Here is a 13725-nt window from a genome sequence, read left to right on the forward strand (position 1 = left end):
GCTGTTTGACTTTTGATCTTTAGTCTTAAGACCTTGATATCAGGTCTAAGTCTTTTCTTTTTCTTTCTTTCTTTCTTTTTTTTTTTTTTTTTGTAGATTCCTTAGGGTTTTGTGAAAAAAGACCATTTCACTTCTTCCTTTCTAATCTGTATGTTTTTTTCTATTTTTCTGTGAATATTTTCTATTTTTATGCTATTTCTATTTATTTTTTCCCTTGCTCAACTTATTGAGAGTACTAGGACCAACTTCTAGGAAAAGCATTCAGTCTTTCCCCATTATATATGTCATCAATTGTAGGTTTACTGTAGATGTACTTAATTAGGTTGAGGATATTCCCTTCTGTTCCTTCTATTCCTAGTTTGCAGAACAGCTTTTATTTCCCTCATGAATTAATGTTTACTTTTGTCAGTTTCTTTTTCTGTATATATTAAGATAATTTTAGGAGTTGTGTTTTCTTTTTTTAAGATGGTAAATTACAGTGATTGATTTTTTAAAATATTTTTTTAATGTTTATTTATTTTTGACAGAGAGAGTGAGATCGAGTGCAAGCCGGGGAGGGACAGAGAGAGAGGGAGGCACAGAATCCCAAGCAGATTCCAGGCTCTGAGCTGTCAGCACAGAGCCTGATGTGGGGCTTGAACCCACGAACTGTGAGATCATGACCTGAGCTGAAGTCAGATGGTCATCTGACTGAGCCACCCAGGCACCCCAGAGATTGATTTTTAAATGTTAAATTCACTTTGCTCAGATAAACTCCACTTGATAATGATTTTTTTTTTTTTAATATATTGCTGGATTGGGCTTGCTACATTCATAAAAGATAGTTCCTTAAAGTTGTCTTATGTCTTTGGTTTTGGTATCTGGGTAATAATACTGGTTTTATACAGTGAGACCTTTTTCTCAATTTTATGCAACAATTTATATAGAACTGGTGCTATTTCTTCTCTAAATTTGGTAAAATTCATCAATGGGCCTAGAGTTTTGGTTGTAGTTTTAGGGTTTTTCTTTTGTTTCTGTTTTTGTTTTGGTGAAAGGTTCCAATTTTTTTTTTTCCAATATATGAAATTTATTGTCAAATTGGTTTCCATACAACACCCAGTGCTCATCCCAAAAGGTGCCCTCTTCAATACCCATCACCCACCCTCCCCTCCCTCCCACCCCCTATCAACCCTCAGTTTGTTCTCAGTTTTTAAGAGTCTCTTATGCTTTGGCTCTCTCCCACTCTAACCTCTTTTTTTTTTTTTTTTTTTCCTTCCCCTCCTCCATGGGTTTCTGTTAAGTTTCTCAGGATCCACATAAGAGTGAAAACATATGGTATCCGTCTTTCTCTCTATGGCTTATTTCACTTAGCATCACACTCTCCAGTTCCATCCACGTTGCTACAAAGGGCCATATTTCGTTCTTTCTCATTGCCATGTAGTACTCCATTGTGTATATAAACCACAATTTCTTTATCCATTCATCAGTTGATGGACATTTAGGCTCTTTCCATAATTTGGCTATTGTTGAGAGTGCTGCTATACACATTGGGGTACAAGTGCCCCTATGCATCAGTACTCCTGTATCCCTTGGGTAAATTCCTAGCAGTGCTATTGCTGGGTCATAGGGTAGGTCTATTTTTAATTTTCTGATGAACCTCCACACTGCTTTCCAGAGTAACAATGAAACAACAGAAAGACAAATAAAGAAACTGATCCCATTCACAGTTGCACCAAGAAGCATAAAATACCTAGGAATAAATCTAACCAAAGATGTAAAAGATCTGTATGCTGAAAACTATAGAAAGCTTATGAAGGAAATTGAAGAAGATATAAAGAAATGGAAAGACATTCCCTGCTCATGGATTGGAAGAATAAATATTGTCAAAATGTCAATACTACCCAAAGCTATCTACACATTCAATGCAATCCCAATCAAAATTGCACCAGCATTCTTCTCGAAACTGGAACAACCAAATTTTGAATTAAACAATTTTAATTGATCCAGAGCTGTAGAGCTATTCAGGTTTTCTGTTTCTTTGTCCATTTTTGAAATTGTCATTCAAAAAATTTGTCCATTTAGACTAAGTTATTGGATTTATTTGGAAAAATTGTTCATAGTATTCGCTCATTATTCTTTTAGTTTTTATAAGATCTGCAATCATGTCCCTCCTTTCATGATTGATAATGGTAATTTGTGTTTTTCTCTAAACATTTTTGATCACTCTAAATAGATTATTATCAGTTTTATTGATATTTTCAAAAAGTAGCTTTGGGTTCGTTGATTTCACTAGCTTTTCTTTGTATTTAATTTCATTGATTTCCATTCTTTCTTACTATTACATTTATTTACTCGGGGTCCACTTTGTTCTTCTTTACATGATGCTTCAAGTAGAAGCTTAGACCATTGATTTGGGACCTTTCTCCTTTTCTGATACAAGCATTTAAAGCAGTACATTTCCTTTTAAGCACTAATGTAGCTGCATCCCCCAAATTTTGATATTTTGCTATCCTTTTCATTCAGTTCAACATATTTAAAAAATTTCTTTGTAATTTAAAAGTGTTTTGTTTAGTTTTCAAATATTTGGAAATTTTCTGGCTATCTTTCTGTTCATGATTTCTGATTCACTTTTGTGTGATTTTAGTTTTAGGCAGTAATAGATGACAGTGGGGCTGCTCAGTTTGAGTGAGGGCATGCTGGTGGGATGGGAGAAAGGGGCTAGAAGGCCACCTACTCATGGAGGCGCTCTGCCTTTCCTTTATGAATCCTGAGGGGGCTCTGAGGTGTCTCTGTGTTTGTTATGGTATGTGGCCTAAAACCACTGCTATAGATTATGTAGTACATTTGATCAGGTGAAAATGATGCTAAGTTGACAAAAGTACTTGGAGGAAAGCAACGAACGAGTACATTGTTCAGTGCTTGTCTCAGACTAAGCACTTAATGAGATTTGCTGTATCATTCAAATACTCAAATAAATGATACCTTAGTAGCAATATACAGGGGTGCCTGGGTGGCTCAGTCAGTTAAGTGTCCGAGCTGAAGTCAGTTAAGTGACCTTCAGCTCAGGTCATGATCTCGCGGTTTGTGACTTTGAGCCCCATGTTGGGCTCTGTGCTGACAGCTCAGAGCCTGGAGCCTGTTTCAGATTCTGTGTCTCCCTCTTTCTCTGCCCCTCCCCTCCTCACACTCTGTCTCTCTCTCTCTCTCTCAAAAATAAATAAAAATAAAAAATAAAATAAAATAAAAGAAATCTACATTATGCAGTATAAATTGAAAATGAGTACCAAGATGGTAAAAAACCAGAAATGTTTGTCTAGTCCAGGTGATAGTATTTAGACCTATACACACTTTCCAGGAATACATAATTTCATTGTTTCTTAGGGTGAGATTTTTGCATGAATTATATCATTTTATTATTTCCCTTACGGCTCTATTCACTATTGAGGATAAAACAGTATAAAGCAAATAGTTTCTGTTAAATAAGAAAATTATTTGGGCCTTTAACAAAATTCTTAGAACTAAGTAAAATGGTAAAGTTAGTGCCTATTGTTACGCTTGTAAATATATTATTAAGTGGGCATAGAGGTGATTCCTAAATGCCTTCACTTCGTTTAGAGTGGGGATCAGAAAATTGTGGTATTTACATTTTTAAAGAGTTGTAAGAAAAAAAAAAAAAGAAGAATCTGTATCAGAGGTTGTGTGGTCTGCAAAGCTTACTGTCTGGCCCAAGGGAAAGCTTGCTGATTCCTAACTTAGAGTCTAAGAAGCAGTTCTTATTTATTTATTTATTTATTTATTTATTTATTTATTTATTTATTTATTTATTTAAAATGTTTTTTATTTATTTTTGAGACAGAGAGAGACAGCATGAGCAGGGGAGGGGTAGAGAGAGAGGGAGACACAGAATCTGAAGCAGGCTCCAAGCTGTCAGCACAGAGCCAGATGTGGGGCTCGAACCCACAGACTGTGAGATCATGACCTGAGCTGAAGTCAGACGCTCAACCGACTGAGCCACCCAGGCACCCCAAAGCAGTTCATATTTAAAAAGGATTGGTTTTGCCCTTACAGATCTCTTCAAAAAGGAAAGGATGATAACAGTGACTGATGACATGGCATCGTTCTTATCCTTTCTTATCTTATCCAAGGCATCTGGTTTCAGAATCTTCTCTACTGTGACTCCTGAATATTTAAATGAGGGAATTTGGCTTCAGTCTCTATTTGAAAACCACCCTTATGCAGAGGAGATTGATAATGAGCAAACTGCCCATTTATTTTTCAAGAGAAGTATTCTTTAGAGTAATCATTTTACATTTGAGTTTGTACTATATAAAGGTTAACATGTTAATTTTTATAGGTAGGTTCATTTTTAAAGTTTCTTCAGATCACTTATGTTTTGAGTTTTATATATTCAGATAATTTTATATTGACCTATATATTTTTGCAGGATGATTGTCTTTTGAAAGTGTGGTATCCTATGACTGGCTGGAAATCCTCAATTATACCTCAGGATCATCATGAGGTGAAAAGGAGACAGGCGTCTACCCAGTTTTCCTTTGTTTATTTGGCACATCCTCGAGCTGTGTCAGGTTTTTCATGGCGTAAAACTAGCAAGTATATGCCCAGGTTAGACAAATGCGTTCTATAACTTTGGTTTGTTTGCTTATGTATTTGTAAAAATAATGAAAACAAAGGTCTTTTTACTGCGCTGACTGGTGAAATTGAAGAGCATAGGCTCTGGGTGTTAACTGCCTGAATTCAAATCCTGTTGTTGTTATTTGCTTTGTGAGCTTTTGCCTAAATTTCTTAAGCTCTCTATACCTCAGTTTTCTTCTCTGTAGGTAATAGTACCTAACTCAGAGAGTGGTAGTGAGACTCAATGTGTTAGTGTATGTAAATATTGATTGAAAGTGTTTGCATGTAGTATGTGCTTAGGCAGTGTTAGCTGATATTGTTAGTGGTAGCAGCAGTAGTAAAAGATTCCAGGAAGGAAATGTTTGCAGGTAACAGAAAAGCACACTTTGAAGAAAAATAAAACATGGTAGTAAACAGTCAGTAATACACATGGTAGGAAAGCATATCATACACAGTGAATAAAGTATCTAGGTTTTTCTTAGGGCCATGTACAGGGCCTTCTCAAAGAATTTAATATTATAAATTTTTGTCACTATTCAGCATCTCTGAAAAGTATTTAGAAAATTAAACAAACTGCAGAACAGCTCATACAGATGATTCCTGTATCATATATATAATTATAAAACAACTTGCTTAGAAATCTGTATTTATATTTGAAGGAAGGTTATTTCATCTGTGAACTGTTTACACCTGATGGGAAATATAGCACACATTATAGAGGTGTTCAGTGAATGGAGAATTCATACATTTTTTAAAAAATGTTTATTTTTGAGAGAGAGAGAGAGAGAGAGAGAGAGAGAGCGAGCATGAACAGGGGCAAGTCAGAGAGAGCAGGAGACACAGAATCTGAAGCAGGCTCCAGGCTCTGAGCAGTCAGCACAGAGCCCAATGCGGGGCTCGAACTGAAACTGTGAGATCATGACCTGATTTGAAGTTGGATGCTTCACTGACTAAGTCACCCAGGTGCCCCAAGAGAATTCGTACATTTTTGAAATCTAAATAAAAAGTTTATTCTGCTTATTTGCATCTATTGAAAACATTTGCAAAATACTTCCTTTGAGTCAGATTCTGTGTAAGCATGTTTTTTTAAAGGGAGAGTGATTTTTTGTTATTTTATAATGAACAGTTAAGTCACTTTAGCTGCTTGATGCTGTAACATTTTTGGTTATTTTAACTTAATGGAAGTTGATTTATAGTTTGAAATTGTATTATCCTTGAAGTTTTATTTTGAAGATGCTCATTTGTTACCTGTTTATAATCTTTTAGATGGTAAGGATGATACAAGATGATATAAGTACTCCCATAAGCCATACAGTTTAATTACATTTAATGATGTTTTAATATGGTCATTCTGTAATTTTCAATGATTAGGTTTTCTCTTGCTGTTTGTTTGTTTAGAAGATATTAATATTTCTGCAGAGCTCAGTTGTCAAGCAGCATGTGTATAATTGGGCATCAATATCTGTTTCCTTTGTCAAGACTGTTTCCTAGTTTTTATGGTGTTCACATTCACAGTGTACTGTGTATGATTTCAAGCTCTTTGACCACTCTTGCTCCATACGCTGTAATTTCTAAGCAATTGGAAGCATACTATACTGTTATTTAGCTTAGCTGTTCAAGACATGATTTTATTGAGTTACGGTGTCAGGGATAGCTAGGTTCTTTGTATTTTATGGTAACTGCAGCCCTATATTCAGCCTTCCACCTTGCAGGTATGAACAGGTAATAAATGGGATTGGGTAAGACTGTGAAATAGCCTGTGTAAATCCATTACCATTACTGGAAAAATAACTACTCTTGGTGCACTGATGCTATTTTTATTTGTGAAGAACCAAATATTAATAGCATTTAATCAGTGGCACTGATTTTGTTTCTTTCTCTTTGTCATTAGAGGTTCTGTCTGTAATGTGTTATTAACTTCATGCCATGATGGTGTCTGCCGACTCTGGGCAGAAACCTTATTACCAGAAGACTGTCTTTTGGGTGAGCAGATTTGTGAGACTACCACTTCTAGTGTTGCCGGCAACCTCACTCATGCTGGAAGACACAAAGATAGAATTCAGCATGCTCTTGAGGTACTGTATTATTTAAAATGGTAAATAAATTTTGAAGTTATGTGAGTTTAATGGGAATTTATAAGCTAAAATGAAGATAGTGCACATGGTACATATAATGATGAAATTAATAATAAGTAATTCTCACTAATTTGTTTTATGCTTGAAGACTGCTCATTTTATGCCACTTAAAAGCCCAATACAATAGTAATGATCTTAAACATGTAGTCCAGGTGAATAGTATAATTTTAATTTTTTCATTTTGCATGTCACATATGAAAATCTATTGGGATAAGCAGTTTTGGTTAGTAAAACACATAAAGATCTCTGAAATTAGTTGTAATTAAAAAATGTTTTGCTTTGTTTATGATTAAAATTTACTTTTGTGTTATAATTAAAAATGCCTATTGATTCTTAAGAATAAAGACGGTGAGATATTAAACACAAGTCAACTTTTGTATAATTGCTTTATAATTTTTATGGCTTCATATTAGGAAAGTGAAATAATTTTTCTAATTTTTAAATGCAGCATATATGAAATAAAAGTGCTTCCTATAAAATTAGATTATTTATAATATAAACTTTGTGTCCATTATGACTAGGGAAAAAAGTGAGATAAACACATTTTTGAAAATTACCAGAAATGTATTAAAACAAACCTCGATTATTAACATTTTCTTACTTTTTGCATGTGACTTTTTACTATACAAAGAATATGTGTTATTTTAAAATTAGAGAAAATGTGGAATTTATAATCCAGTTACTCCAGTTATGTGTGTATGTGTATTTTTTTTTTGTATTTACAAGATTGAGAATATTATACACTAAGGTTTTATAACTTGCTTTTTTATACTTAATGTGTTATAAGCATCTCTCTACATTACTAATTGTGTTTTTACATTTTGTATTTACATGAACAGTTTCATGGTTGTGTAGCCAAAATGCTTTGCTGTTTTAGCAAGCAGAAATATTTTCTGGGGTTTGATAGACTGAGGATGTGCTTCTTTAAAGTCTCCTATATAAAGTAGGCTTCTTCTGATACTATCTGTGATTGGGCAGTATTTATACATTTTTTTCTTCCAAAATTCAAAACATAAATGAAATTAAAAGGTCAGAACAGTTAAAGTTGTATTTTGTTTTAATATTTATTGAAATTTAACAAGACAGAGTACTTAATTTACTGCATGTTTGTGGTCATTTATATATACCTATGTAACATTTTATCTTTAAATTACAGATGAACTTTTGGAGCCTAAGTGCTTTGAGACATCTTTGTATCTACCTCCATGTTACCTTATATATTGCTTTTCAGGTGTTAAATTGAATTATTAATTGCTACATAAAATAAAAGCAAAAATATAAACATATGTAATGAGTAATTTGACAAATTTTTGCAACCTTTTAGTAATGTTATTAATAGTTAAAAATTGTTTTTAACAGAAAAAGCTTAATTGTCTGATCCATAAGCTTACCTTGCTTTCTGACATCCTTTCATATGAAACTCCTAATTGCGAGGTCTATATAATTCTTTATATACTTAAATTATACATTTTGTTCCTAGGAGAAAATAATCAATCAGCCTTGCCAATATAATTTAAAATAATAAGATAGAGGACACACCATAGACCTGATACTGTTTTTCATATGAAAAGGGGTAAGGGTTGTGGAAATTGAAAGGAAGGACCAGATATATTACTTTAATTCAGAAAGAATTGAGAGGACACCACATTTTGTTTAACTGTGTGGAACAAAGGAATAGAATTGGAAATTATTGTAAATCATGGTATTGGGGTTTGGGTAAGTGATAGGATAAGGAAGTACTGTGAATTGGGGTTATGGTGTAGAGATCTTTTCTTTTTAAAATAGTTCAGGGGCACCTGGGAGGCTTATTCAGTTAAGCGTCTGACTCTTGATTTCCGTTCAGGTCATGATACTGTGGTTCATGGGTTTGAGCCCCATATGGGGCTCTGCACAGGGAGGAGCCTGCTTGGCATTCTGTCTGTCTGTCTCTCTCTCTGCCCCTCCCCGGTTTGCACTCTCTCTCTCAAAATAAATAAAAATAAATTTTATTTTTTTAAAATGTTTTATTTATTTTTAAAAGAGAGAGTGCGATTGGGGGAGGGGCAGAGAGAGGGAGACAGAATCTGAAGCAGGCTTCAGGCTCTGAGCTGTCAGCACAGAGCCTGACGTGGGGTTCGAACTCAAGAACTGCGAGATAATCACCTGAGCCAAAGTCTGATGCTTAACCTACTGAGCCACTTAGGTGCCCCTAAAAATAAACTTTAAAAAATAAAGTAAAATAAAATAGTTCAGATGATTGAGGATGCTAGTGGAGAATTGTTATCATATAGATACACCTCAATTTAAACAAATCCCATAGGTCAACACTTTTTGTGAGATATTTCCTGGCTACACCTACCTAAGTAAATTCTCCTTATTCTGTATTTTTGTACTCTATTTTTTTTTTCTTTATAATAGGGATTGTATATGATTTGCCTGTAACCGTGTAGTTAGTTGTAAGTGAGAATTTTAGGGAGAAATACTTTTCTTCCTGATAGGAAGATTCAGAATTTTTTGTTTTGTTTTGTTTTGACTAGTAAATTTTATCTCAGTAGTGGGATATCCTGAAAAACCTAGACTTGGGACTCCTAATCTTTTCTCTTTAAAAAATGTTTACTTATTTATTTTGAGAGAAAAGAGCGTGTGTGCTAGCAGAGGGAGGGGAAGAGGGAGAGGGAAACAGAGAATCCCAAGTAGGCTGTGTGCTGTCATTGTAGAGCCCGGTGCAGGGCTTGATCCCATGAACCATGAGATCATGACATTAGCCGAAATCACTAGTTGGCTGCTTAACTGAGCCACCCATGCACCCTGGGACTCCTGATCTTAATAGAAATTTCTATAGATAGGGGCGCCTGGGTGGCTCAGTCAGTTGAGCGACCAACTTTGGCTCAGGTCATGATCTCATGGTTTGTGAGCTTGAGCCCCACATCGGGCTCTGTGCTGACAGCTCAGAGCCTGGAGCCTGCTTCTGATTCTGTGTCTCCCTCTCTCTCTGCCCCTAACCCACTTTCATTCTGTCTCTGTCTTTCTCAAAAATAAATAAACACTAAAAAAAAATTAAAAAAAAGAAATTTCTGTAGATAATGAGTATTTTTGCCTTGTACTCTTGTATTCTGCCTTGTACTATAAAATTTACAAAAACTGGGGTGAATATATTAGAATTTTTCAGTTGAAGTTAAGAAAGTTTCCTTTAAAGTGTTCAGATTTTACAGAGAGGAAAATTATAAAATCCTTAATAATCAAAAATACTTTGATCAGCATTTATTAGACTTTTCAGAGTTGGATTTAGCAGTTATTTTTCTATTTTAGACAATACACCATTTGAAAAATTTAAGAAAAGGACAGAGGAGGTCTTCTGTTCTTGTAACTCACACAGAATTAATGCCTGACCAGATGGCAACACATGAAGTTCAGAGACACATTTCCCACCATGCAAATGCACTGTGTCATTTCCACATTGCAGCAAGCATCAATCCTGCCACAGGTAAGTAATAGTAAAGCTTTATTTCCTATAAATATGCTGAAATGAGATAAATAAATAGAAAAGTGAGACTACTTTTAGAACTCCCATATTTTATGTTAATACTCCGTGTTTCCTTTAAAAATACTTCTTAATTCATTAGGAAGGTAATATAAAGTGCCATTTCTTAAATTGAGACTAAGTGATTCTTAGGAAACAACTTCAAATAAGTATTTTTGGGACACCTCTGTTATGTAGCAAGGGTTCTACATAAATTAGAGCTTTAGTTGAACCTGGGAGCACAAGTGGTAGCAGTGTAATTGGAGTGATTTCCCTGCTTTTTATATTTTCACTATTAATCTTCTCAACTCTTCTTTGTAACTTAATCTAAATATATTTTTTACATAGTTTTCTTTATATTTCAGCATATCTTGTTTTCTGCTCCCATAGACTTTCTTCTCCTACACTAAGGAAGATATTTTTTCTTCTAACCTCGGTATTTTCTTTTTGCCCATTTCCTGCTATGAGGTTGAGAAGTGTTTTTGAGGCAAGTTGTGTTGGCCAAAGCATGTTTGAAAACTTCTATTTAAGGGCATTATTTTCTTTGTGCATGAAAATCATATGAGAAGGCCCATAGATAATTTCATATTACATTGCTGGTAGAACTAACTACATTTGTATAAAGTTACAGACATATTTTATTGGAATGGAAATCGATATATTGCTTCCGAGTGCAGAATTTATTTTTTAAAAGTTTTTTTTTTATGTTTATTTTTGAGAGAGAGAGACAGAGCGTGAACAGGGGAGGGGCAGAGAGAGAGAGGAATACACAGAATCTGAGGCTCCAGGCTCTGAGCTATCAGCACAGAGCAAGACACGGGCCTCGAACCCATGGACAGTAAGATCATGGAAGTCAGACACTTAACGTTTAACTGCCTGAACCACCCAGGCGCCCTAGAGGAGTTTAAATGTCTGGTTATATAGACATGATATTTAGTAAACACAGTTCCAAAAAAGGTGATCTTTAGGACCCTCCCCCCTACATTGTAACAGTGGCTCTGCATATGTGCTGTCCAGTACAGTAGCCACTAGCCATGTGTAGCTCTTTAAGCACTTGAATTATGGCTAGCCCATATTTAGAGTTATGCTGTAAAATACATACTGGATTTCTAAGACTTAGTACAATAAAAGAATGTAAAATCTTTATTTCATATTGATTACCTGTTGAGATGATAATATTTTATGTATATTGGGTGAAATAAAATATTAAAATTGTTTATTTCTTTTACCTTTTATAATGCAGTTACTAAAATAAAAATTACCTATGTGCCTTGCATTTGTGGTTTGCATTATTTCTCTTGGATAGTGTTTTGCTAGCTGGTTAAACATTATTTTGCTTACTGATCTCACATCTTAATTGTATTCTGAGATCATCTTTATAATATTAACTTATTTTCGGAATGTTACTGGTTTTAGATATTTGTAAATTTTTAACCTTTTTAAAGGAAACTTATCTTGAATTATTGACTGTAGGGGCACTTGGGTGGCTCAGTTGGTTAAGCGGCCGACTTCAGCTCAGGTCTGATCTCACTGTTTGTGAGTTCAAGCCCTGCGTCGGGCTCTGTGCTGACAGCTTGGAGCCTGGAGTCCACTTTGGATTCTGCGTCTCCCTCTCTGTCTGACTGTCCCCCACTCGCACTCTGTGTCTCTCTCTCTCTCTCTCTCTCAAAAATAAACATTAAAAAAATTTTTTTTTGAATCATTGACTGTGATGAAGATCTGACTTCAAATAGAATGCAATTAGTGATGGTATGCAGTAAATTCAACACACATTAGAAAGGATGACTTTTTAACTGTATATACTACCCTAATCAAATGGAATAGGATCACAAAATTGTTCCTTGTGAGGAGGTATTCTCTCACATTGTTTGAGTGTAGGTACTGGATATGTTCTTGTAGCCCTTGGACCTTGTCTTTCAGCATCTTTATTAAATACTCTTCACCTTTTATCTAGTTTTATCCATTTTTACTTAGTACATACTCTTTTAAAAATCATTTTGTTAAAGTATTTAACACCATGCATTTACAGGTACTGTATGTAAATATAACACTTAGTTTCACCAAATTGATTACTAAATGCAAATAATTTTGTATTGTAGGACTCTTCCTCTTCTTCACCTTTCTCCATGATACTTTTTTTTTTTATTTTAAGTGTATTTATTTTGAGAGAGAGAGAGCGCTAGTGGGAGCAAGTGAGGGACAGAGAGAGATGGAGAGAGAGAGAATCCCAAGCCAGCTCCATGCTTTCAGTGCAAAGCCCAACCTGGGGCTCGATCCCACAAACCTTCAGATCATGACCTAAGCTGAAATCAAGGTCAGATGCTCAACTAACTGACTGAGCCACCCAGGCACCCTTCGGGAAACTTTTTGAATTTATGTTAAGGCTGAAAGCATAGTTCAGTGAATACGCATATACCCCATTAATATCTTGTATGCTTTTACTCTCCCCTTCTGCTATGGATGTATATCTTTGCTTCCTCTTCCCTAATTTTTGGCTGAGCCATTTGAAAGTAAAGTTGTCACTGTCGTTATTCTTTATCCCCTAAATATTTTATGACATTACCTAAATGTTTCAAATGTATCTTCTAATAGAGCACAATAGCTTGCAATAGGTGGCAGTGTTTTTTGGTTTTTGTTTTTTTTTCCTAATTGTTTATTTTAAATATATAGACATTTTTATTTGCAAAAAAAATGTGGCTTCTAATAGAAAGATTTTTCTCCGTTACTACAATACTGTTATTACATGTAAGGAACATGGATAAGATTATATTTAACATATAGTTCATATTAAGGTATAGATTATTTTATGCATTTGATTGTCATTTCTTTTAAACTCTATTCTATAGTTCCTCTCAGTTGTCAAAAAACATCTCTTCTGTCACAAAGAAGTTATCTCTGTTATCTTTCATAGCATCTTGCAGTCTGAATATTTATGTTAAGATTTAGGTGAAACATTTTTAGCAAGAAAACTACATAGGTACATAGGGGATGTGTTGTTTTATAGTATTCTAAATGTACAAGTCCTGTTTTATATGATTTATTTCATTTTTATCAGAAGACCAGGACTGTCATCCAGGAATTAGAAAAATAGAACAACCTGGAACTTTATTTAACATTGGTATTTATTAACAGGACTCTACCAGAATATCTTGTGCATTTTTACTTTTATTTTTATTTTTAAATTTAAATTTAATTTAATTTTCTTAGAGCATGGTGGGGGAGAAGGGCAGAGGAAGAGAGTGAATCTTAAAAAAAATATTTTTTAACGTTTATTTATTTTTGAGAGAGAGTGTGAGCAGGAGAGGGGCACAGAGAGACACAGACACAGAATCTGAAGCAGGATCCAGGCTCTGAGCTGTCAGCACAGAGCCTGATGGAAGGCTCAAACTCAGGAACTGAGAGATCATGGTCTGAACTCAAGTCGGATGCTTGACTGACTGAGCCACCCAGGCGTCCTGAGAGAGAGTAAATCTTAAGCGG

At 34.7% G+C, this 13725-nt stretch overlaps 1 protein-coding gene across 5 annotated transcripts in view; it reads left to right on the forward strand.

Moving 5' to 3' along the window:
* The window catches only part of DMXL2 (Dmx like 2), a 150547-nt gene that overhangs the window by 55615 nt on the left and 81207 nt on the right, over positions 1-13725 (forward strand). For all 5 annotated transcript variants that reach the window (XM_027067248.2, XM_027067250.2, XM_027067247.2 and 2 more), the window contains 3 exons: positions 4424-4602; positions 6503-6686; positions 10035-10209. In XM_027067248.2, the coding sequence (XP_026923049.1) occupies positions 4424-4602; positions 6503-6686; positions 10035-10209 (538 nt within the window). The remainder of the gene's footprint in view (positions 1-4423; positions 4603-6502; positions 6687-10034; positions 10210-13725) is intronic.

Source organism: Acinonyx jubatus, chromosome B3, assembly GCF_027475565.1.
Source record: "Acinonyx jubatus isolate Ajub_Pintada_27869175 chromosome B3, VMU_Ajub_asm_v1.0, whole genome shotgun sequence".
Classification (NCBI taxonomy): Eukaryota; Metazoa; Chordata; class Mammalia; order Carnivora; family Felidae; genus Acinonyx; species Acinonyx jubatus.